General features: G+C 45.1%; 1 protein-coding gene across 3 annotated transcripts in view; it reads right to left on the reverse strand.

The window, feature by feature from the left end:
• The window catches only part of Ube3b (ubiquitin protein ligase E3B), a 50317-nt gene that overhangs the window by 19123 nt on the left and 7752 nt on the right, over nt 1-23442 (reverse strand). For all 3 annotated transcript variants that reach the window (XM_005396453.2, XM_013520336.1, XM_005396454.2), the window contains exons 6-17: nt 22425-22521; nt 20673-20758; nt 18742-18824; nt 15262-15367; nt 14833-14953; nt 13948-14125; nt 12311-12474; nt 10547-10714; nt 6436-6607; nt 4624-4742; nt 3900-4014; nt 2991-3090 (exon numbers count right to left, since the gene is read on the reverse strand). In XM_005396453.2, the coding sequence (XP_005396510.1) occupies nt 2991-3090; nt 3900-4014; nt 4624-4742; nt 6436-6607; nt 10547-10714; nt 12311-12474; nt 13948-14125; nt 14833-14953; nt 15262-15367; nt 18742-18824; nt 20673-20758; nt 22425-22521 (1509 nt within the window). The remainder of the gene's footprint in view (nt 1-2990; nt 3091-3899; nt 4015-4623; nt 4743-6435; nt 6608-10546; nt 10715-12310; nt 12475-13947; nt 14126-14832; nt 14954-15261; nt 15368-18741; nt 18825-20672; nt 20759-22424; nt 22522-23442) is intronic.

Raw genomic sequence — 23442 nt, forward strand, 5'->3', positions numbered from 1 at the left:
TACTGAGAAAGGGGACCAGATCCGTGTCCACTGACAGACCACCATACCACAGAGCCTGCCCACCCCACACCAGATAGGTCTTCTGGGCTGAACTAAGAGACAAAGACCTCAAGTCACAGTTGGAACATAAACAGGTAGTGAACAGAGACTGAAGTGCTGCATGTATGAGCGAGTCATACACACAGAGCTGAGGCTTGAAAGTGCTGCGAACAGGAAAGGCATTATAAATCATCCACTGGAGTACGGTTAAGGACAGGAGAAAGGCTCAGCAATTAGGGCGGAGGGCATAACAGTAATGGATGAGAGCGAGACCTTGCTATTGTCCTTGTGCACTCCAGCAAAACCCACAGTTAACCCTGTGGAGGGAGTGGGTCGGGTGCTACCCCTTAACACTATGTAAGAAGAACCTGCAGTATCTCTTAGATCAGCTGCAACCTTCAACCCCCAAGGGAAGAGAGACAGCAGGAGCTCTTGTGGACTGCTGTGCAATCACTGGTAGCAGGACAGGGCCCGGAGATGAGGAGGGACCTTGCCACCCCAAGTGTGGGGATTTGAGACTCAATGGAAAATGGCCTTGATGGTAATCTTAAGCAAAATTCCCAAAGGAGGGGAAAAAAAGATTAGCACATGGCCTCGACTCACAGATAGTGCAAATGAATACTAAAACTATAAACTGCTTTGAACTAGTAGAGCACACTGTTTCCCTCAAAGGTGTAAATATCCTTTGGCAACCTCCAACGCCACTGTCTGGACCTGCACATGCACAGAATAGAGACTCCAGACTGCATATGGGAATGCTAAAGTCAAAGGCTGAGTTCACGGAAACACAGGACCAGGATGGGGGGCCACATTTACATCAGACACTACCACACCAGAGACTGCCAGGAGAGGAGCTGGAGACTACTTCAAAAGAGCAATAGTTGAGAAACAAAAACTGCTACACTTGGAAAACAGCAGACTTGGAAGGGAAATGGGAGTTGTTTGCGAACCTCAGGAGACAGTCCTCAGACTAGAGACCGTATGTAAGGGATGGCTGTTCAGGGACCAAGGGTTACAGAGCATGAGATCAGCTTAAGATGAGGAAGTACCTTCTGTCTTTGGAAGAGTACAGCAGTAGACAGCCTGCTTTGTAAAGCTGTGTGTTACTGGCAGAGTCCGGGGTACTGTGAGTGTGGGGCTCCCTTACGGAGGCACGTGTGACTAAGCAATTATCAGTACGACCCCTCATTCCAGAGTCTGTCCAGTGCAGTAAAAACTTAAACAGCTGTATCATTTGCATATGACTGTTTGAGAGGGAATGATTAGCAACTGTAAATACTAAAATCAAAGTCAAGCCGGGCGGCCAGCACATGGGGAGGCTGAGGCAGGAGAATCATTGTGAGTTCTAGGCCAGCCTGGGCTACACAGTGAACTCAAGGCCAGCCTGAACTTCATAGTGAGACCCTGTCTCAAAAAGACAAAACAAAAAAGAAAACAAAGTCAAAACTCAGAGAGTAGTGAGGATTAAGTACCTATGAAAAGTGAGATTTAATTTACAAAAATGAGGTTTATGCTCTTTTCAAAAACTATACCTATCTTGAGGGGAAAGAGAAAGAAAAAGAGAACAGGCAAGGAAAGGTACCCTAGGCTCTCGGGAGGCTCTCCTGAGAGGGCACAATGTGGTCACAGAAGTCAGCAGATAGTGCTAGAGTGCCCGCTGCTCACCGGGGACGGGAACGACACTTTCCTGCACCTTCTGGACACTCCTGCCACAGCACCTGACCCTTCCCAAGTCTCTCTCATCTCCTGGGGATCGATCGCTACAACCCTTTCCGGATCTCCTTCCTTCCCTGGATTCCTCCTCCTCTCCTCTTAGCAGCAAGTGATCTATCCCATGAGGCCTAGCTCTGCTGCAAGGTCCGAGTCCCGCCCTCATGCCGGTCAGTGCAGAGGAGGCTGCAAGCTGCCCACATGCAGTCTCTCTCCAGCCCCAGCTTTTCTCCTACACTCTAGAGCCACCAGGAACCACAGTCATCTCACATCCCACCCACTCAAAGCTGAGCTCACATGTCCGGGACCAGCCTGTCTTTGTTTCCACCTCAGGGACAGTGCTCCGAACTGCGGGCAATAATTCAGGAACTGCCTCCATTCCCCATTCCTGGCTTCTGAGTGTCAGGCTCTGAGGCCTTAGGTGCTAGCTCCTTAAATGTCTTTTGACCTAATCATTGTTCTACTCCATCGGCCCTTCCCTAGTGCTGGCCAGCTGGCTTTAATGGCTTCTGCCTCTGGCCAGTCTTCTAAACTGTGGCCAGAATGATCTTTCTAAAGTACAGCTCTGAGTTGGATGTGGTGGTTCATGCCTATAATCCCACCTATTTGAGATACTAAGGTATGAAGATCACAAGTTCAAAGTCAGCCTGGGCAATTTACTGAGACATTCTCAAAAAAAAAAAAAGGGCAGAGGTATAGCATTTATCTGACATGTGTGAGGCTCTGGATTCAATTCTTAAGTACTAAGGGGAAAGAAAAAAAAGAAAGTACAGCTCTGACCAGGGGTCCCCTAGGCCTACAATCTGGCAGTGGCTTTGGTTAACATCTAAGCTGCTAGCCCTGGTTTCTAAGGCCCTTCTTGCTGTAGTTCCTACAAACTTCTTCCACTCCACCCGACTCCCCCGTTTATCCTCTCCAGCCACACAGTATGCCTCCCTTTTCTCTTGGCCTTGACCTTTAAACCCATGCACTTTTGCTTGTGGTGCTCTCTCCGGACCTGTTTCCCCACTCCTAGCTGGATTCCCTCAGCCCGTGTCCCACTGCACCTGAATTCACACTGCCTTCTCCATCTCTGCAGCCCCAGCACCAGCGCAACCTTTCAGGGTAAGAGGGATCACCACTGTGCTTGCAGAGCAAGGGATGCCATATGTCCATTTCTAACTGCAAACACAAGGATGGGAGGGCAAGAACTGCATGGGATAGAAGAACATGCTAGTAGCCCAGCTCTGAGTGCCACTCACGTTTTTGTGTGGAATGACATGAGGGATGTACTGCAAGACCAACTGGGCGCGTTTTCGGTCCTTGTCAAGTTCCTGGAAGAGCACACTAGGTTTGAGATCCCTTAAAAAGAAAGATATGGGTTACTAATTATTAAAACAGAAAAACCATCCTGGAGGGCCAAATCTTGCCTTTGCAAAATTCTATGGGAACACAGCCACACCTGTTCGTTCACACATTCTGGCTGCAACAGCAGAGGGAGCAGCTACGACAGACTGGTCCACAGCACCTAAGAGCAACTGGCCATTTACTGCATTTGTAAGGCCCTGCTCTGGTGTCAGAGCTCCCACGGTTATGTGAGAGCTGGCATGTCACTGACAGTAATGCTGACACAGCCCTTCTGGCGGGGGATGGTACACGCAATGGAACCTGGGGCCTTGGCACCGAGTTACATCCCCAACCTTTTTTCAAATTAAAATTTTGAGACAGGGTCTCATGTAGTTGTTAAGTTGCTTGAACATGGGATCCTCAGAGTGCTGGGATTATAGGCATACCACCATGACCAGCATGGCATGCTTTTAAGTTTGTTTAGACACTGTCAGAGGATCCCCAACAAAAATAAAAAGGACCAAAAGCAGTTTTGACCCTGGTGATCCTGCTGATAGAAACTGCCATGTAACTGTCATACCCCATGGCTCAGGTCAACTCAAGGACTTTCTCTTCTCAGTCTGGATAAGAAACAGCGACTGAGAGTGGTCCTGCTTTGTTGCCCTTAATGAACTTTGATCATGCTGGTGTAACAGAAGGGTGCTGGATGCTGCGTTCTTACAGGTGTGTCACAGCAAATGGGTGTACGGGGTGGAGGGGGAGAAGGTGTTCCGCCATGGGCCATGACAGGGGCCCTGGCTGCTCCTCCCTACCCTGATGCTCACTTTCGTAGCCAGTGGTCTTCAGGGGCAAAGCGCCTCCGGCAGTCCCGCTCATACAGCACCATCAGCCACCCATGGACAGACTGGAACAGCTCCAAGGTCTCACCTTTGGCATTCTCTATGGAGCAAACGAACAGGAGTGTCACATTTGTGGAAAGCGGTGAGAGGTTGAGGGGTGGGGTGTCCTGAGGCCCTTAGCAAGTCTTAACTCTCTGGCTTTGGAAATGTCTGCGGAACTGAACAGATTAAAAGGCCCCCTGGGAATGTACTAAATGTTTGCAGGGCCTGGTATCTCAGACAGTCACTCATGCTACTGTCTATGGTTCGCCATCCAAAGGTTCTTTTACTCTAAGGAGCTCGGTACTGAACAACTGGAAACTCTTTACAAGGTAGACTCTCATCTGAGCTGTGAACTGGTACACATTTTATCCTCATGAAAATCATTATCAGTAATCAAGAGAGTCAGGGTAAGGGGAATCATCATTAATAAGCTTTGACATATACAGGCCAGTCCTGAAGGATGCTTGGGAGAGTGAGACACGAGACTTCTGTAGCAACACTACTGTCTTAAGCGGTCAGAGAGAGTGAAGAAATAAAACTTCTGGTCATAATGCACAGAATAAACATGCATTTTCTATTAACTGGTAGACAATAAAGTTGTGTTACAGATTCTTTAGCCTCCCTGGGTTTAGTATTAATAAAAGGAGGGCAGACATGTTTACCTTACCTACGATTCCGTCCCAGATCATCTTAAACACGAAAGAATTCAGAAAAGAGGATATGGTGACCAGCTCTTCCAGTTTGAATGAAATTTGTTCTTCATAAACTTCAATGTCATCAAGGATCCTAAATGAGAGAATGATTCAGAACTTCTCACTGAGAGATGGAAAATAACTTGAGATCTTACTGTTTCTCAGATGAAATAATGTGAAGAAGTAAGCTCTATTTTAGATACTTCAGGTCAAATATAACGTCTAAGATTTGCTTCAAAGAAATCTGGAAGAAGAGAGCAAGTGGGGATTCAGTGAAGCAAAACTGCAGAGTTGGTGATGACATGAAGGTTCATGATTTTAGTTTCTATTTATCTGAAGTTGTCTGTAGTAAAAGATTTTTAAAAATTAAGAAAAAACTCTACCCTTGTATTTGTCTTACTCATTAAGATCTGTGACACTTTCTTGCTTTCTGCTTGGATTTGTGCCTCACTGCTGCCTAAATGGGAAAGGCCACTGACTGAGTCCATGCTCCCTAAGAAAGCCATGGAGCTCTGGTGCACATCTGGGACAGACACTGCGGCACTTGATGAGTATTTGTGAGTCAATGAAGAGATGTCCGAAAGAAGACAGCAATGAATGAACAGGTGAGACACAGCTCTAACTAAAAATTTGCTAAAACTACTCAATACACTTTAGAATTTGATGCACTCCTCAGTTACTTTTGACTCAGGAGCTAAGGGTGTGTTCCAGCTGCTACTGACTCTGTTCTCACCTCCACCTGCTTACTGAGCCCCTTCCTCCACAATGCCGACCCAACCCGCCACTTACATGTCCCTGGTCCCTTCCTGCTAAGGTCTTACAGCCTGCACGTAATGCCCTGAAGTGCACTCTACCTTGTAACTCTTCACCAACCTTTCGGGAAAAGGTGGACTTCACACCAAATATATCAGGAAACAGGTAAGATTAAGGAGCAAACAATTTACTAACTTCCCACCCTTTGCTTGACACTTTACTGAGTTGCTGACATTCCTTTTCTCACTTACTCTTTATCACATCGGTAATGTTACGTCCGTTCTACTAACAAGCAGACTGAGGCTCAGAGAGGTTAAGCAATTTGCCTAGTGTCAGCTTGATAATAACAGTAACAGCATAAAACAAACTCTTCCTGTGTGTCAGGGCTGTGCTGATTTGGTATTAATGATCTCTTTTAATCGTTAGCACATGCCTAAAAGGTAGGTGCTGCTGTTATTCCCATTCACAGATGACGTAACAGAGTCTCAGAGCAGGGTGGAATCCCTTAGTCCCTTGCCCAGGGCATCACAGTAAATGCTGAGCCAGGTTTTGGACCCTGGCACTCTGACCCTGCAATTTTCCAGTGATTTATCCAGCATAGTGACTCAGTGGCTGAGCTATGATTTGAACCTATTTCCAAGAGACTCCAAAGGCTACACTCAGTGGTACTGACCCAACTGTCCTGAAAGACTGGGGACCATTCCTGAACACCATTCTTGAACATGTCGCCCGCTTTGTTAATGTTTCCTTGTTATCTATCTATCTATCTATCTGTCTCTTTTTCTTTATGAGATCCTTGAGCAAAGGGTTTCACCGTTTTGCTCAGGCTGGTTTGGAACTCATGAGCTCGTGACCCTACCTCACCCTCCCAAGTAGCTGGATTATAGGCATGTGCCATCCTACCTGGCTCTTGTCTAGTTCTTCTAATGACCCTGACACAGGTCCTAATATACACAGTAACCATCAGCTGTTACTTGCTTCCTGACACTAGTCTGATCTAAGAAATGTACTCAGCCCCACAGCAGTCAACCTACGTGATGAGGTGCCGGGAACAGTCACAGAACAGCATCAGCATGGCCAAGAGCTGCTGGGACTCTTCAGTGTCATTGTTCAGGCATTCCAAGAAGAGCTTTAGCCCTCCATGGGGCCCCAGCTCACAGATAAATGCCCACAGTTTGGGCAGCAGGTCATCAAGGTAAGTGAGACCTGGAAAAGGATAGAGAAACCCAAGCTTCAGGTGGCAGCTCCGTCTCATCAGTTATTTCTCCTTTTCATTGGGAAAACAAAACATTTAAATCCATTATTGATCGTTTAATGTGATGAGAAGAAGGTGCAACTAGGAAAAGCATTATCACCCTGAGGATCACAGTGACAGTAACAGTTAACGCTCAGTAGGTGCTTACTGTGTGCCAGATACCAGTTTAGACATTCGGCACGCATTGCCCATCTGCTTGTGAAACCCAGTGTCATCCCATTTTCCCCCTAATACTGGGAATTGAACCCGAGGGGAAAAAAAAATTAAATTTTGAAATTTTGAAATAGGGGCTAAGTTAGCCATGATGGCCTTGAACTTGTGATGCTCCTGTGCCAGCCTCCCGAGAAGCCGGGACTACGGGCGTGCAGCAGGCTGCCCAGCACAATGTCATCTCCATTTTATAAGGGAGGAAAATGAAGCACAGACGAGCTAAGTAATTTGCCCAAGACCACACAGCCAATCAATGTCAGAGCCAGGAAAAGAACCCAGATCAGTGTGAGTTAGTAATTATGTTTTAACAGGGATCAGCAAGTTTTTCTGGAGAGGGCTAGGCTGCATGTGCCACATGGTCTCTGTTGTTAAAATAAAAATTTGAGACAAATTGAATTTAGCAGAGTTTAATTGAACAAAGGATGGCTGACACATTGTACAGCCCTCAGGACCAGAAGAGGTTCAGAGTGTTCTGCTCTGAAAGTGGGCAGACAGTGATTATCATAACTCAACGCTTTCTTTATTTGAACACGCTCTGTCTGATACACTGGCTGTCTGTTGACTGAAAACTGCTGCTGTGATTGGTTTAGACTCAGCTATTTGTTTCAAAAGTACTCTCCGAAGTCAGGTTTTCAGTTTGCTTACATACTTAAGGTTTGGGTGGGATGACGCGGCCTACTACTTAAGGTGACGAACTGCTAAGTTAGGGTTAAGGTTCATCAGGGAAGGACTCAGCGTATGGAGGAATCTTCAGGCCAAGTTCAGTTTCACACTGCCGCAACTGCCCAGTGCTGTCACTGCAGCAGAAAGGGAGCTTACACGCATGATGTAAATTAACGGATTTGGCTGTGTTCTAGTAAAACTTTATTTACAAAAGTAAGTGAGCTGGCTTTGACTCATGGGCTGAACCCCGTCTTAAACTATCTTCCGGGCTCACCCTCATTTAGCGAAGTTTTCTTCTCAACTACTATTATTCTGTATTAAAAATGAGAAAGCAATGAACGACTGTAGCAGAGATGGTCTGACATATTATGTAAGACTAAGCCTGGGGAAGCAAAAGGCGAAGCAGAGGACATTCCAAGTCAGCTTCCTGATGGCTATCCAAGGCCTCAGACACATGAGGTTCATCACTGGTACATTTAAGTCTAATAATGCAGACACATAGTGACTAGAAAGTCTGGATCTGAAACTCCACGTGTTGCTGAACAGATGGCAGGGTCACGTTTCTATTTGAGGAGCGGTTACTTCTATTTGAGTCCTTATAATATTTGCAAATATATGCTTCAAATAGAAGTAGTTACTTTTATTTGAGCCTTCTTATTTTATAAAGTACACTGAGTTACTTAGTTGTGAAAGAAGAATTGTTTGGGGAAGATACAATAGCCTGGGGGAGGCATACGGAGAATTCAAAGCTACTTAAGGATGCTTAGAGTTGAACTAACGGATTATAAAGGAGGCCAAGAAATGTAGCATCCATTGAGTTATTACTCCTAAAAGTTTGACCTCACACTTTCAAGGGCAGGGAGATGTAGTTAAAAAGAAGCCTTTAAAGTGCAAAGGTTTCTTCACCAGGTTGGTGGGTATACGGGTGCTCAGCTCATAGTTTTTAGGTAGTCTATGTTGTACTACACACACTAAAGACTACAGAAACCTTATAATTTAATACAGGTTAAAAAAGAAACAGTAGTTACATTGTGGGGATCATAAAGAAGAAAAGCAACTGCCTTCACATTATGTGCTGCCCATGGTGTAGACGGAAATAGTCACAGCCACAAACACTGGCTCACTAGAGACAGAAACGGGGATGCAGGGCCCTGGAGAGAGACGTCTGAGGACCAGAAAAGCTCCAGTGCCGCCAGGGTACACGAGGAGCATGAGCAAAATGTGAGAGTAAAGACATAGTATTTTTAAACAAATATGCTCTTTTCTAAAATCTGACTTATACAACTAAACTAATAGACTGGATACCACAAACACATTTTAGACTAGTCTTTTACTTGTAAAAGTACGTACTTTCATGTTGGCCAAGCACCTTCTTTTTGGGTCCTCTCACTTGGGAAAATGAACTCAGATGTGAGCTCCTCTTACACTAGACACAGGTGGCCCCCTCACACTCCTCTCAGCCAGGATGCTGCCAAGCCTTCAGGTGCTAGGAAGCATCTGGCGTGGGGTCCTCCTTTCCCTCCTGCCTCTCTTTCGGGAACCTGCCCCAGGGCTTACGCTCCATTTTCTGCGCTATTTTGACAGTACACTCAAGGCTTTCTGGATACCTCTGCCCATACCTGTGACAGCCTAACACAATGCTCAAGTCCCTGCAAGCCACGTCCCCAAATGCACCTCAGCTTAGCAAATGGCAGCACCATGCACGCAGGAGCTTGAGCCAAAAACTAAGCATCACTTTTGAAACCTTTACTCACTGTGCCCCCAAATCTAATCTACCAGTAAGGCTAGAGACTGCACCTCCAAAACACATCTGAAACCTCCCCATCTCCATCTCCACCACTGTTACTAGGCCAGTGGGTCTCAAGCAGGGTGATTCTGCCAAAGCCCCTCAGGGGGCACTTGGCCACACCTGGAAACACGCTTGGCTGCTACAACTCGGGTAGAAGAACTTGGGTAGAAGGTAGGGGCTGGTGGGCCAGGACTGGTAAATGTCCTACACTGCACAGACAGCCCTCTGCAGCAAAGAATTATTGGCCCAAAGGGCCAACGCCGCAGAGGCCGAGAAACCCTGCTCGAGTCCTCACCAACACTGATTCTCCTTATTCTCAGTTTCTCAAAGTGGTCATCACTTTGGGTGAGCCACCCTTTACTTACACAATGGAGTCTCCCCACTACTAGAATACAGTCTTCTCGTGGGCAGAGGCCTGACTTAGCTGTTTACGTCTGAGTCCTCAGGGTTTTACAAGGACGGGTATTTTATAAGTATTTAAAGAATGAGTAAGTGTGAAAGGCAGAAGCAGCAGTATGTTAGGATTTTAAAAAATGTACAGTGCCGGAGTTCTTAACCCTTTATGTAGTGACTGGTTTTCATTTTCAAGGGCCTTTTGAACTCATAATACGAATTCATACCAATGACTCCTGCACTGCAATCCAAAAGCCCTCAATGCCCAATTCTGTGTTCAGGGGAGGGACTTTCTTCCTTGCCCAGCTAAAAAGGAAAATGTTTAGCATATCCATGTGATGAGATATCATGCAGCCAACAAAAATGAGGTTTCTGAAGGGTTGCTGATATGATAAAGTGACCAATGGAAAAGGAGGGATAAAATAGTGTATGTCAGTTTAAATATATTTATATTACGTGTGTAATGCACGCAGGAACGGGTGTATACCAGCTAACTGCGGGGTTGTGGGATGAAGAGTGGTGTTTTGTTTCGTTTTTGCTTCCCTATCTTTTCTAGTTTTCGATTCAGAAAATACAACATTTTAAAAGTTGTACTTTATAAATGAAACAAGAGCCAGGTAAGGAACAAAATAGAAGTGCTCGGAATGAGGCTGGCTTGAGCTACTTAAAGCAAGCCTACCAATCTCTCAAAAAGAATAATTAAAAAACTGCCCTCCGTCAGAATCAACTTTCTAAGTAAGTCAAGGAAACCAGAGGACAATCGAAGGTCAAGTTTTGCTAAGAAAAACAGCCTGCCGAATTTGAAGCATGGCACTGCAGCTTTGGGACGCCGAACCTGTGAGTATCTGCAGGCGGATCTGCGTCAGAGTTGTCAGCGAGGTCTGGTAGAGGACACAGATATTGCAAACCTTCTGGACCTCTGCAGAGTCGACGCGCTTCCCCCCGACAGGCCTGAGAATATTCCGAACTGACGCAGACTTCTGAAATGCACGCTTGAGAAGGCCTGGCAGGGAGGAAAGAAGAAAGGGAAGCAGAAGTTCAGCCATCTGCCAGATCCCACCAGGTCAAGGGAAGAACATTTCGACAGAAGTCCACATTCACAGACAGGGCCAGGGCCAGGGCCAGGGCCAGGGCCAGGGCCAGGGCCAGAGCCAGGGCCAGGGCCAGCCAGTGGGGCTGCTGCTTGGACTCTAGACATTTCTTTGTAGGCTGGGCATGGTAGTGCACACCTATAATCCCAGCACTCCCAAGGCTGAGACAGGAGGGTCACCACGAGTTCAAGGCCGCACAGTGAGTTCAAGGCCAGCCTGAACTGCATAGTGAGACCCTCTCAAAAGAATAACAACAAAAAAGACATTTCTTTGGGATAAATTAGAGAAACATTAATGATGGGGTTTTCTGGTCTAACCCAGCAACCTCTTCAGAATATCAGAAAGTCTCTCCGAACAAGCCAGGCATACTCATCTTTGACATGTGATTCTTCTACTATACCAGCTAATTTCAGAAGTCATAAAAGTAAAACTTCAGGGGACCATGTTAGGAGAGAGTGAAAGGCACAGTCTCAATTCTCTCCACTTTTGGAGGGACATGAAACATAACAACTCCAAGGTCTGACATTTGTTTCTGAACACTACTTTTGTCTGAAGCCTTCTCATTTACATCCCGCTGAAGTTACATCTGGCGAGCCCATACTCACTGTTAGCTAGAAGACGGCTATGCAGTGTATGAGTGGCAAAAGAAAACCCACTCTGAAACTGAAAATCTGCTGCAGGTGGAATACTTCATTGCACACATATTCCCGGCATTTCCTGTCTGTCTGTCTGTCCATTCTGCCCACCCACCTGCCTCTCTCTTTGCCCCCTCCCTTCTGTACAGGGATTGAATCCAGGGCCTTTGCACTGAGCTGTACTCCCAGCCCTTTTCCATTTTTGACGCAGTGTCTTGCTAAGTCACCCAGGTTAAGGTTGAACTTGTGATCCTCCTGCCTCACCCTCCCAGAACGCTTGGATTACAGGTGTGTGCCATCGTGTCTGGCTTGCATTTCCTTAACTTTGATCAGAAAGGGCAACAAGAAACCTTTTCACAGCATTCACTTCTGATCCCACAGGAGGCGTGCTGCTGAGGTGCCGGCCTGCTCTGTGCCTCAGCGGCTTCTTTATGAGAAGCCCCACATGGGATTCATTTTATGATTAAAACTTAATAAAGTACCGTATCTCTAAAGAAACGGGTCTTTTTCTTTCTTTCTGGTAATGAGAAAGGGTCCAAATAACCCTTTTCATTTTGGCTACTACAAAGCTCATGGCCAAACTAAGCTCAGGGACAGTCACATGATGTATTCATTCATAAATCGTCTCTTTTTTTTTTTTTGGTTTTTCTCTGGTACCGGGAACCGAACTCACGACCTTGCGCTTGCCAGGCAGGCGCTTTTGCCGCTGAGCTAAATACCCAGCCCCATAAATCGTCTCTTAAAACAGAGACGATTTAAGAAGCCTCGGAGTCTCTGGGGGAAAGAGCGTGGTAGATAGTGGAACATCCACACGGGAGTCAGGAGCTGCCCTTGGGCCCCGCAGAGCCCTGGCAGGCTGGCTCGGCCACTCACTTTTCACGGGAAGCACATTCTGTGGGGACGCCGGCCGTGCGGGGGCTGGCTCCTGGTGCTCCAGCAGCTTCTTGCTCAGGATGTCACTGAAGAAGATGCGGATGAGAGGCACTCCCCACAGGAACTGCAGCTGTTTGGTGACCAAGTACATGGACTCGTTGAGGCTAGGAGAGAGCAGAAGACAGGCATGGCAGCTCCACTGCTGCCTGACTAGGGACAGCCTGCTCCACTTTCCAGTGGGCCTCAGACTTGGAGGTGCAGCTCAGGCCTTGCACACAGTACAGCAGAGAAAAGAGTAACACAAAAAAGAAATGGAACCAACAAACTGTCACTGAGGGCTGGAGATACTGAATCTCTGTCTGTCCATCACTGCACCCAAACTTCCTGGGCTGCCACGAGTGTTACTGGTTCTCCCAGACCCACAAACTCCACGTGACACAGACATCCTAAAGACAGCTCCCTATCGCTGTACGGACAAAAGCCTTCTCATGCTGGCTGTGCGGTCTGCCTTCTGGTTGGCCTGCAGCTGTGGGCCCAGATCTAGCTGACTCAGTGCCTCCTCAGCACTTCCTTGCCTGTGGGGCAGTGTCCTCTCTCCACTCTAGGCTGTACCCCAGCACCACACTCATTCCTGGAACCTGTTGATACCCCGCCATTGCTCAGACCCTAAACTGGCCCTCAGTACACTGTCGTGATGCTAACAGCCTGCACCTACAGAACACACACCAGGCCTAGTGGCAGGCCCTTTCATGGTCTCGTTCAGTCCTTCTGGAGGCACTCTGATGACTGCCTCTCATTTCAGATGAAAAAGCTGAGGTGAAGCAAGTTGTCCAAAGGCACCGAGGGTACAGGCAGGGAGCTGAGACCCTACTATCTATGAAGGGGCTGTGTTGCCCCACCCTGTCCCCCAAGGCCCCTCAGACCCCAAGCACACATCATGGGTGGGGACATCATGCTGGGTAGGCTGTCCTAGCAATAGTCTTGTAAAATAGATAGGCTCAAGGATGCCACTTAGCTACAAGGAAAAGGGAAGAGATCTAGGAATTTCCTTCCCGCTCCTCCAGCACCTGCCAGGGACCCCACACCCGAGCAGACATCTGATTGGAAAAGAATTGGATGTCCATGACCTCAACTTCCTCTCAGCCCAGCACACTCTTCTCATGTCTGTGATGCTGCCTTATCTATAGTCTCCCGTGTGTGCGTTTCCATGACAGGGATACTGAGGAAAAAATATCAATAGATGAAGTTCATAACTTAATAATGAAAAGGATAAAATGTAAAATCTTTTTTTTTTTTTTGTCTTTTTGAGACAGGGTCTCGCCATGCAGTTCAGGTTGGCAGGCCCTGAGCTCACTGTGTAGCCCAGGCTGGTTTCAAACTCAGTGATTCTCCTGCCTCAGCCTCCCGAGTGCTGGGATTACAGGCATGTGCTACCATGCCCAGCAAAATGTAAAATCTTATGCTTGTAAAAGAATTTCAACATATGAAAAGATGGAAGGATGGCTTTTATTTTCTTTTGGTCTTATCTTTATTTTGTACAATGAAGACACACTATTTTTGTTCTAAGAAACAAAACAACAGAAACTGGAAGAAAGGAAGAAGGAAAGTGGTAGGGAGAGAGACAGAACAGTGCTTACCCATAATCCACAGATTGGGAGAACCAGCCGAGGACAGGGTGCCAGTGGGTCAGGTTGGACTTCTTCTGGGACACATACTTCTGACAGTAGCACAGCATCCGGGTGAGCAAGCTCACAAATCCATCTGTCTCCTCCTCTAGCACTTGGGGGCTGAGGGAGCCCAGCTGTAAGATGTTGGCTGCAAAGAGAGAAGGGAGAGCCCTGCTCTCCGTGGTTCAGGCAGCCACGGCATATGTGCAGGAGGAGAGTCCACGTGAGGGGCGCCTGCCAGTGCCGGAGACCACAGTATGGTGCAGGAGTCAGAAAGAGGCCAACCTAACTTCAAGTCCTGGGTCTGCTGTAGAGGAGTTGCATGACTCTCAACCTACCTCTTGAATCTGTTTTCTTAGCTGCAAGACTGGAATAATGATTCCCACTTTCCATGAGTATTACATATTAAGAAAACATGTAAAATCTCAAGACTCATAGAATAATGCATCTCCACTGTTTCTAAATAATTCTACCCATAAACCCTGCCTTCGTTGACAATGATAACATCGTGAAACAGGTGAAGCAGGTGCTACTCTGGTTTAAGCTCCACTTAAGCCCCTCTCTTCTCTCTTGAAATATAAATTATCCGGGCAATTCACGTTTTCATGTTTCCTTTAACTGCCAGAAGGCCGAAGGCTGAAACTGAATGCCCACCTATAGTCACTTACCTATCTCTCCAGGTTCATTTCCATATAATTGTAATTTTACATGCCCATTTTAACTGTCTGGATACATATTTTTTATGGCAAGCACTTCAAATTGTTACTAAAAACAATGAATAATCTCTAAGCAGGGAAGCAAAGGATTTGGGCTTCCTCTGCTAGCTAGAATCAAATTCCAGCCACTGGTACTCACCCATTACACAGAGGGTATGGCATCCTTCTAAATTTTCACATATGTCAAGGCACCGATCTTCAGCTCTCAAAAATATGATGAATCTACGAAGCATGTCATGCGATTCCAAAACAGTGAGACACTGCAAACAACGGGAGGCTGTGAGGGTGGACACTGACAGAACGGTTTCCCACTGTGGTGTGAACGTGGTTGTTTACAGATCACCCCCTGGTTATGTGGCACATGCTATCAAGCACCAAGGAGAAAAATGACAAAAGTGAGAGCCTGCTTCTCTGGGCTGCTAACGTAAGCATGCCGCAGTGGCTACTGCCTTAGAAGAAAAGCAGGGGAAGGAGTGAGAATTGGCAGAGAAATCATTTTGTTTTAAATTCTGAGAAAAAAACCCCAAAACTGATTTGGAGTTTGGGGAAATTCACAAAGCCCACTTACCTCAGGGGTCACTGTGCTGAGATGGGTCACGAGAGCAGGCACAGACATGACGTGGATGAGGAACGGCCGAATCAGATTGTCTGAAAACTGTGCGGCAATCACAGGGCTAGACACAGACAGATCCGCTTATTCGGACAGGTACACCGAAGGGCGACCCTGACAAAGCCCTCTAACTCCTAGAAATTATGCTTCCCAGGATGTCTAAGAAAATGACAGGCTGGAAATGGGGACATACACCAGGGGATAGTTAAGTCCATGACACAACAACTTCAAGCCACAACTGGGCAATCTAGCAACTTACTGAGATCTTGCCTCAAAATAAATAAAAAAGGGCTGGGGATGTAATACAGAGTAAAGGTCCGAGGTTCAATCCCAAGTATCTCTCTCTCTCTCTCTCTCTCTCTCTCTCTCTCTCACACACACACACACACACACACACACACACACGATGGAAAGAAAAGTCAATTTTGAAGTTTTACTGCCATGACAAAATGCTCATGCTGTACTAAATTGTAAAACACACACATGTAAACAACGACATAACGAGGAGAGAAAAAGGACTTCTGGAGGCTTTTATTACAGTTAAATTTTCAAATGAATTGTGCTTGCCAAAATGTCCACTTGATAACTCATCAGTAATTCATATTTGGATTAAGCAGTTTATTTCAAAATATATATAGTCTGATACTAACATTTACAAATATAAACACAGAAAAGATTGGAAAGGTAGATAAAAAAGTTAACGTATTTCTGGTTGTAAAAAAGAAAATCAAAAGAAATTTTTTTTCTTCTTTATACTTTTGTGCTTTATATATGTTTTCTGCAATAAGCATGCATTACTTTCCTAATCAGAAAAAGATGAATATTAAAATAACTGCCTCTATCTCATAGCATATACCAAAATTAACTCAAATAGATCACAGATCTAAATGCTACTTTTATAACTATAAAATTCTTTTTTCTCCCCAGTACTGGTGATTGAACCCAAGTATTGTCTACCACTGAACGACATCTCCAGCTACTTTTATTTTTTATTTTGAGATAGGGTATCGTAAGTTATTCAGGCAGGACTTGAACTTGGGATCTTCCTGCCTCAGCCTCTGGCAGTGCCGGGATTATATGCTAGGTGTATGCCACTCTGTAGAGCCTACAACTATAAAATTCTTAGAAGAAAACAGAGAAGTCTTTATGTCACTAGGTTGTACAATAACTTAGATAAGACACCAAAAATACAACAGACAAAAAATAAATAAATAAATTGTACTTCAGAATAAAAAAATTTTGTGATTCAAAAGACACTACCAGGAAAGTCCAAAGGCAACCTATAGAGCGACAGGAAATATTTCCAAATTATGAATCTTAGGGAACTTATATTCAGAACATAAAAAGAACTCATACAACTCAGTAAAGAAAGAAAACCCAACTGTAAAACAGTCATAGGCTCTAAATCAACACTTCTCTAAAGATATACAAATGGTTAATAAGTACACAAAAAAATGGCCAACATCACTAACCACCAGGGAATTTCAAATCAAATGACAGCGAGATACCATATCACACTTATTAGGATAGCTACAACAAAAACAAACAAAAAAACCACAGATAACAAGTGTTGGTGAAGGTGTGGAGAACGGGAACTTGCATACACTCCTGAAGGGAGTATAAAACGGCACAGCCACTTTGGAGAAGAGTTTGGCAGTTCTTCAAAAAGTTAAGTGTCCATGACTCAGCCATTCTACTCCTAGAAATACACCCAAGAGAAATGAAAATGTCTACACAGAAACTTGTATATCAATGTGCCTAACAACAAAATTCAGAATAGCTGAAGAATGGAAACAATTCAGATGTGGAATAACCATACAATGGATTATTTGGCCGTAAAAAGGAATGAATTTCCAACTCACGGTATGACATAGTTGGGCTTGAACACATTACGCAAAATGGGAAAAGGCAGTAACAAAAGGGCATGATTGTATGGTTCTGTTTACGTGAGATGATGAGAAACAGCCCAGCCCAAAGGGACAGAAAGGAGATTAGCTGTTGCCAGGGGTGAAGGAGAACAGAGGAGAGTGATGACTGATGGAGATGGAGCTGCTTCTGAGGATAACAAAAAAAAGTTTCAGAATCTGACAACGGTGATAGTTACACAGTTCTATGAACATACTACCCATGAGCGAACCATATACTTGGTGTGAAGCATATGATAATGTGAACTGTATTTTAATAAAGACATTATTTTAAAAAATAATCACTCAGAGACCATGCAAGGAAGAAAAGATAACAAGAACTTACAGGGAGAAATGGTTTCTAGCTAATGTGTGCACAGTGTTACTGATTTCATACTACTGCAATCTGTATCATCTACTTTTGCTTTCATGAGTATAATTTTCGAGACAAGGCTGAAATGTGCAATCAGGGTTAAGCACTGGTCTACCTACACGAGGCTGAGCAACGAAGCTAATCTGCGCTGGGCAAGCTGAAAGAATACCCAGTTGTTTTCTGCATGTTAGGAGTGGCTGCCACAGAGCCCGTATGGCCCACTGGCTGAGAGTGTGTACTACCTGGGTCTTCACAGAAAGCGTCTGCTAACACATGCTCTAACCCAGTGATGGTAAGCCTTTTAGAGATGAGTGTCCAAATTGCAACCTAAAACCCTCTTACCATAAAGTGCCAACGCTGCAATTAATCCTAAATATTGAGGTTTTGTTTAGGAAAACAAAAACAAAAATAAACGACAACCCCCCCCCCCGCAAAACCCCAACTCATACATTAACATCTTTTGTCTTAAAACCACATGTTTGCCACCACTTTTCTAATCATTGTTTTCCAAACGGCTCCGTGGAAAATGACTCCATGGGTTATTAACAGACATGCTCCGCCATCCAAAAATGAGGTTGGGGTGTTCCATGTTTGGATCTGTTTGGGCCAATATCCCACGAAACAAGCATAAGGGCTTTTGTGACAACCACAGAACGTGTTCTCAGGGCTTCCAGCAGTGAGGTGTGCTGTGGATTTGCAGGAACAGCAGGGCAGGTGGCTCTTCCCAAGCTGCCTTCACCATGGCACCTTTTCCTCCAGGAGTTCTTCCTAACCTCCTCCCAAGTCAGCAACAGTTGATAAATATTCTGGACTCACTGATGAACACTTTTTGCCATTTGACAGTTCTTAGAACCCTATGAGGAAACTTTTGCTTCTTAGATACTGTGATTAAGTGAAGGCAAACATCACAGCCTTGCTGCCCTTCCCTATTGCAGCATTTCAGTCTGTGTTCTAACATGACACCCTTAATCCTCTCCCTTGCCCTGGGCAGAGCCTCCGCTAGCTCTTAGGTTTCCTTTATGTGGTCAGTTAAGAACTCACGGGGGAAAGTGATTGCATGTGGCCACTGGCAGCCCGAACACAATTCATTTTGGATACTTTCCCTCAGATTTTGCTGTAAAAGTACTCAGGGGTACAGACAGAAGACTAAAAGTTTCTTACCGCAATGCTAGAGAGAAGGCTGCCGTTAAAGTGCCTTTGAACAGGCAAGGCCGGGATCTGGCCAGGCCTCGGGTCAACAATACCTGAAAAGAACATTCAACTGGTCAGAGGACAATACCAACTTTGTAGCAGTTTGTACATTAAAAAATAGAAGCAAATATTGTAAAAAATAGAAGGGTATGGAATATTGTAAAAAATAGAAGGGTATGGAATCTTCTATTATTGTCTCCTTAGTTTAAATATTATATTGCTTTTTTGTTTGTTTTTTGAGACACAGCCTTGCTACGTATGACAAGTTAGCCTTGAATTTACTATGGAGTCCAGGCTGGCCTTGAACTTGTGGTGATCCTCCTGCCTCAGTCTCCCAAGTGCTGGGATTACAGGAATGTGTTACGATACCCAGCCTTAAATATTACATTAATAAAGAGTTAAAAAAAACCCTAACAGTTGAAAGCTGGGCTTGAGGGCATGTGCCTGTGGTGCCAGATATCAGGAGGCTGAGGCAGGAGGATCATTTGAGCCCCAGGCTCTGGGAAAGTGGGCAACATAGCAGAATCTTGTCTCAAAGGAAGAAAAAGAATGTAGGCACACAGGGCATACTCAGGAGGCTGAGACTGAAGGATCACAAGTTCAAGGCCAGCCTCATATAGCTTAGCTAGATCTGTCACAAAACAAAAAATGAAAAGGTCTGGGGTTATAGCTCAGGAAAAAAAACCATCATCTAACAAGAATATCTGACTTAAATTTCATGTTACAGAGAAACAGTCCATACTTGCAGTATCAGCCAGAGGTTTTCTCTACTGAGATAAACTGCACACAGATCACTTTTTGCCATCACACTACCTTACAGGGTTATTGTGAGCAGCAAAAGAAATGAAATTAGGAAACAGTCCACTGTAGGGCCAGGTCGAAGGGCAACATCAACATTACATCTCAAACCCAAGAATTCCACAGTGCTTTTAAACAACAACCAAGCCTCTAACAATTCCTGGGGGTACTAGATGGAGACCACTACGAAGCCGCTCGGAGCAGGACTTAAATTAACCATTTGGCTTTCCATGTTTACCCGTGAGTCACTGGTCCCTACTGAGGCCTGTAATGTTGGGTGAAGCCATGAGGCCTCAAAGGACAAGACAAGGCCACAGCTGAGGACTTTTGTTCCTACCCCAATTAACTAAAAGGAGACTGTAGCTGTAGGCTTCTCACCCCTGTGGTGAAGGCCTTCCTGGGGATAACATGTTCTCTTAAATTAACACAAAGTATTACTTGGAAAAATCCTTAGAGGGATTCCCAAGTCCTGCCCAGATTCCTGCCTTTTCTTCAGTACATATCCCTTGCCTTTGTTTGAAAGTCAAATACATATGGGCCACACAGGGAAGTCTTGGTCTTAACCCAGAGAATCTTGAATTCTGTAAGAGGATTGAACCCTCCCGGAGCCCTAAAATAATTTCAGTTTTCTAACTTATTTAAGCCTTGCTATCCACTCGTTTGGGAGATTGCGGGCCTGATCAGCCTGAAATAACTAAGGGTTATTAACCCTATAGTACAATCCAGCACAATAAGGTGCAGAGCAGACAGAAGGCCATTGGAGGACATAGAACTAGAAATGTAATTCCAGACACCAACAAAGAAGGAACCTGAAGGAACAAGACGTGAGACTTCCTTCCTGAGTTTCAATTTCAAAAGAATGGATCACCCTTGCAGCTGAAACTGTATCACCCTTATTACAGGGATCCCAATGCCACTGTCCCCCTTTCCCTGAACCACTGGTGACCCAAGGCCAGGGGAAGGAGGAGAGGACACTGGGCATTAAACTCTTCCCACAGAAAGTGTTTTTATGTGAGAGCACCAGATGTGCTTAAACCAGTGTAAAAATCTAACTTCAGGCACTGGAGAATGGGGGTCACATCTTAGGGAGTGGCATCACATACCTGCAACACAGAATAAAATCCACGCTGATTGAGATGTCCCATTATATTTGCACAAATGTGGTTCATGGCAGGTCGAAGGTTCTCACCTAAATGAAGAAAAAAGTTTGAAAAAAAAAAATCCTGCATAATGTAGCCTATTTAACTTGGACAGAATTACATCCCAGGCCCAAGACTGCAAGGAAATGTGATACTGACGGACTTGGCTTCCTGCTCCCTTCTGTCTTGTCTGAATACACAGGGAGGCTCTGTCTATCCTGATTCTATCTCTCTTGGAAGGCCTGGCTCAAGTGTCATTTCTTGGGTGCTGGGTCCTTTCTTTCCCCCAGCGAGAAGGCACACTGTTGGCCTCCCTAGCTCCTTGAATTCCTTTCTGACTCCCTCCTAGGGCATGGTACCTTGTACTCTCCCTGGAGGCCTCCTCTCTCCAGTGGTATGTGAGTTCCCTGCAGGGCTCAGAATTGTACAATTTTTTATTAAAAAAATTTTTTTTTGTTTTTTTTCTTGATCAGGGTCTCACTAAGTAGTTCAGGCTGGCCTTGAACTCACTATGTGGCCCAGGCTGGCCCGAACACATGGTAATCCTCCTGCCTCAGCCCCTGGTGTGTGCCACCACACCTGGCTCAACAATTTTTTAGATCCCCATCAGAGTCTAGGATAATATCTAAAATAAAGCCTCCTTGTTCAACTGGAACTTCTGCATACATAGTCTCTCTCTCCTTCTTCACTGTGAACACCTCTCCCTCTAGCTCTGAGCTCAGATGTCACTTCTGCAGGGAAGACTGAGCCCTAGGCCAAGAAAGGCTTCCCCAAGCTTCACGAGTACTCTCATTCCTTAGGACTCTTCCTTCCAAGCACTTCCTATACTTATTATCACCTTATAGATGCATCTCAGATATAGTGTTTGCCCAGGGTGGTTCCAGAACTTGTATCAAAATCCATGGATGCTCAAGTCCCTTATATAAATGTTTTAGTATTTGTACAGAACCTACACACTTCCTCCTGAGGACTTTAAGTCATTTGTAGATTACTTGTAACTAGGCCAGTGTAAATGATATGTAAATATTTGTTAAATATATTGTTAAGGAATGACAAGAAGCCTCTACATGTTCAGTACAGATACTTTTTTTTTCAAATATTTTGATCCACGATTGGTTGGCTGAATCCATGGATAAGAACCTGCAAATATGGAGGGACAACTATGTATGGGTAATTTCTTCTTAATATCTCTAGACTCTTAAACTCTGTGAGAATGACAGCACCTAAAATCTCTAGAGGGCAGTGGCCTTTTCTGTGGGGATATGGTGCCCAGCACAGTAGGCTAGCAGCTGAATGGACGAGTAAAAAAGAATATACGAAATATGTAAGGCTAAAGACAGTATTTTTTTCAGGGAAGAAGGTAGCTTCACAGTACAAATTTTATGGGCAAAATAGAATTATTTGCTGCTTAATGGTTTTCCAACTGAAATGACAAAGCATAAATGAACATTATCATTTACAGGCTAAGGTGCTGTGGGAATTATAAAAAATGAGATCAGAAGAAGTGCGCCTTTAAATATACATCTGAACAGGGGAGAATGTAACACACAAGACTGCCACATTCTGGATCCTGCCACACAGTCTGCTGGGAAGTTCCAAGGGCATTCCTTGAGGCCCATGGTTGGAATACTGCTTCTTACAAAGGAGAGGAGGTGCCCATCCTCCACGCAAATGCCAGTTAGGGAAGATTTTGATTTTGAAGCCAGTCCCACTGACCTTTTCCTCGGAGAATTTTCCACGTGGAAGTGTCTGTGAAGGTGACGAGCACGGTTAGGTACAGTGTGATGAGTTTGGAGTCTTGTAAGATTTCAGGCTGGAAACAGTAAGAAAAGGATGATGAAGACTCATACTGTCTAATCCTGGACAGTGGAACACCCATCTTATAACTTTCTCAGGGCACTCAGACTAGAGTAACTGAGTCGGGACTGTAAATCCACTCTTTTTCTCTTGGGGAATGATCACCATGGAGTCAGATGACAAGGATTTCATCATACACTGCTTAACCATGTAACCATTCTTGGGAATGCAGCCCCCACCATGCTTGGGGAACAGCATGAAAGGGCTGGATTACTGTATGTGCATGTATTTGTCTGTGTGTCTGAACGCGGTAGCAATAGTAGAAAGGGAATTAAGCCTAACTGGGACTCTAGGCTCTGACTTCTTGCTTCACCACTTATTAGCTGTGTGATCTTAGGCAACTTTCTTAACCTCTCTGTGCTTGATTTCCTCATCCACTGACCAGGAATAGTAACATGGTTTCCTCCGTGGGGTTGTTGTGAAGAATAAATGGATTAATGAACACAAGCATCAACCTTAGCGGATAGTTCTGCTGGTTATTATTATGATTGTTCACTGTTTCAAAAGAGTAAGTCAGGTAAAATGCTTGACTGCTTTCCAGGCTTGCAGACCTACAGCACACACACCAGGAAGGGAGCCCGGAGCCGGTCAGTTCAAACCCTAAGCTCACAGGGAATAAAGAAGGGGAAGTGACCTGACCAGGGATGAGTGGGAAGTCAATACAACAGAAATAAATCTCCTGGCTCCAGGTTCAGTGCCCTTTTCTCCTAATACCCACTTCTATACACAAATTATTCTCACGTTTACAGACTAGCAGGACCTCTTCTCAAAGGGAAACTGTTAGGGAATACAGATACAAAAAGCACGGAAAAGGACGTGCCTGCCTCAAGTGGAGTAGGCATTCTGGTAGAACCTCAGGGCTCCAAGGACCAAGGTG

Source organism: Chinchilla lanigera, unplaced genomic scaffold (assembly GCF_000276665.1).
Source record: "Chinchilla lanigera isolate Chin_1 unplaced genomic scaffold, ChiLan1.0 scaffold00054, whole genome shotgun sequence".
NCBI classification, from domain to species: Eukaryota; Metazoa; Chordata; class Mammalia; order Rodentia; family Chinchillidae; genus Chinchilla; species Chinchilla lanigera.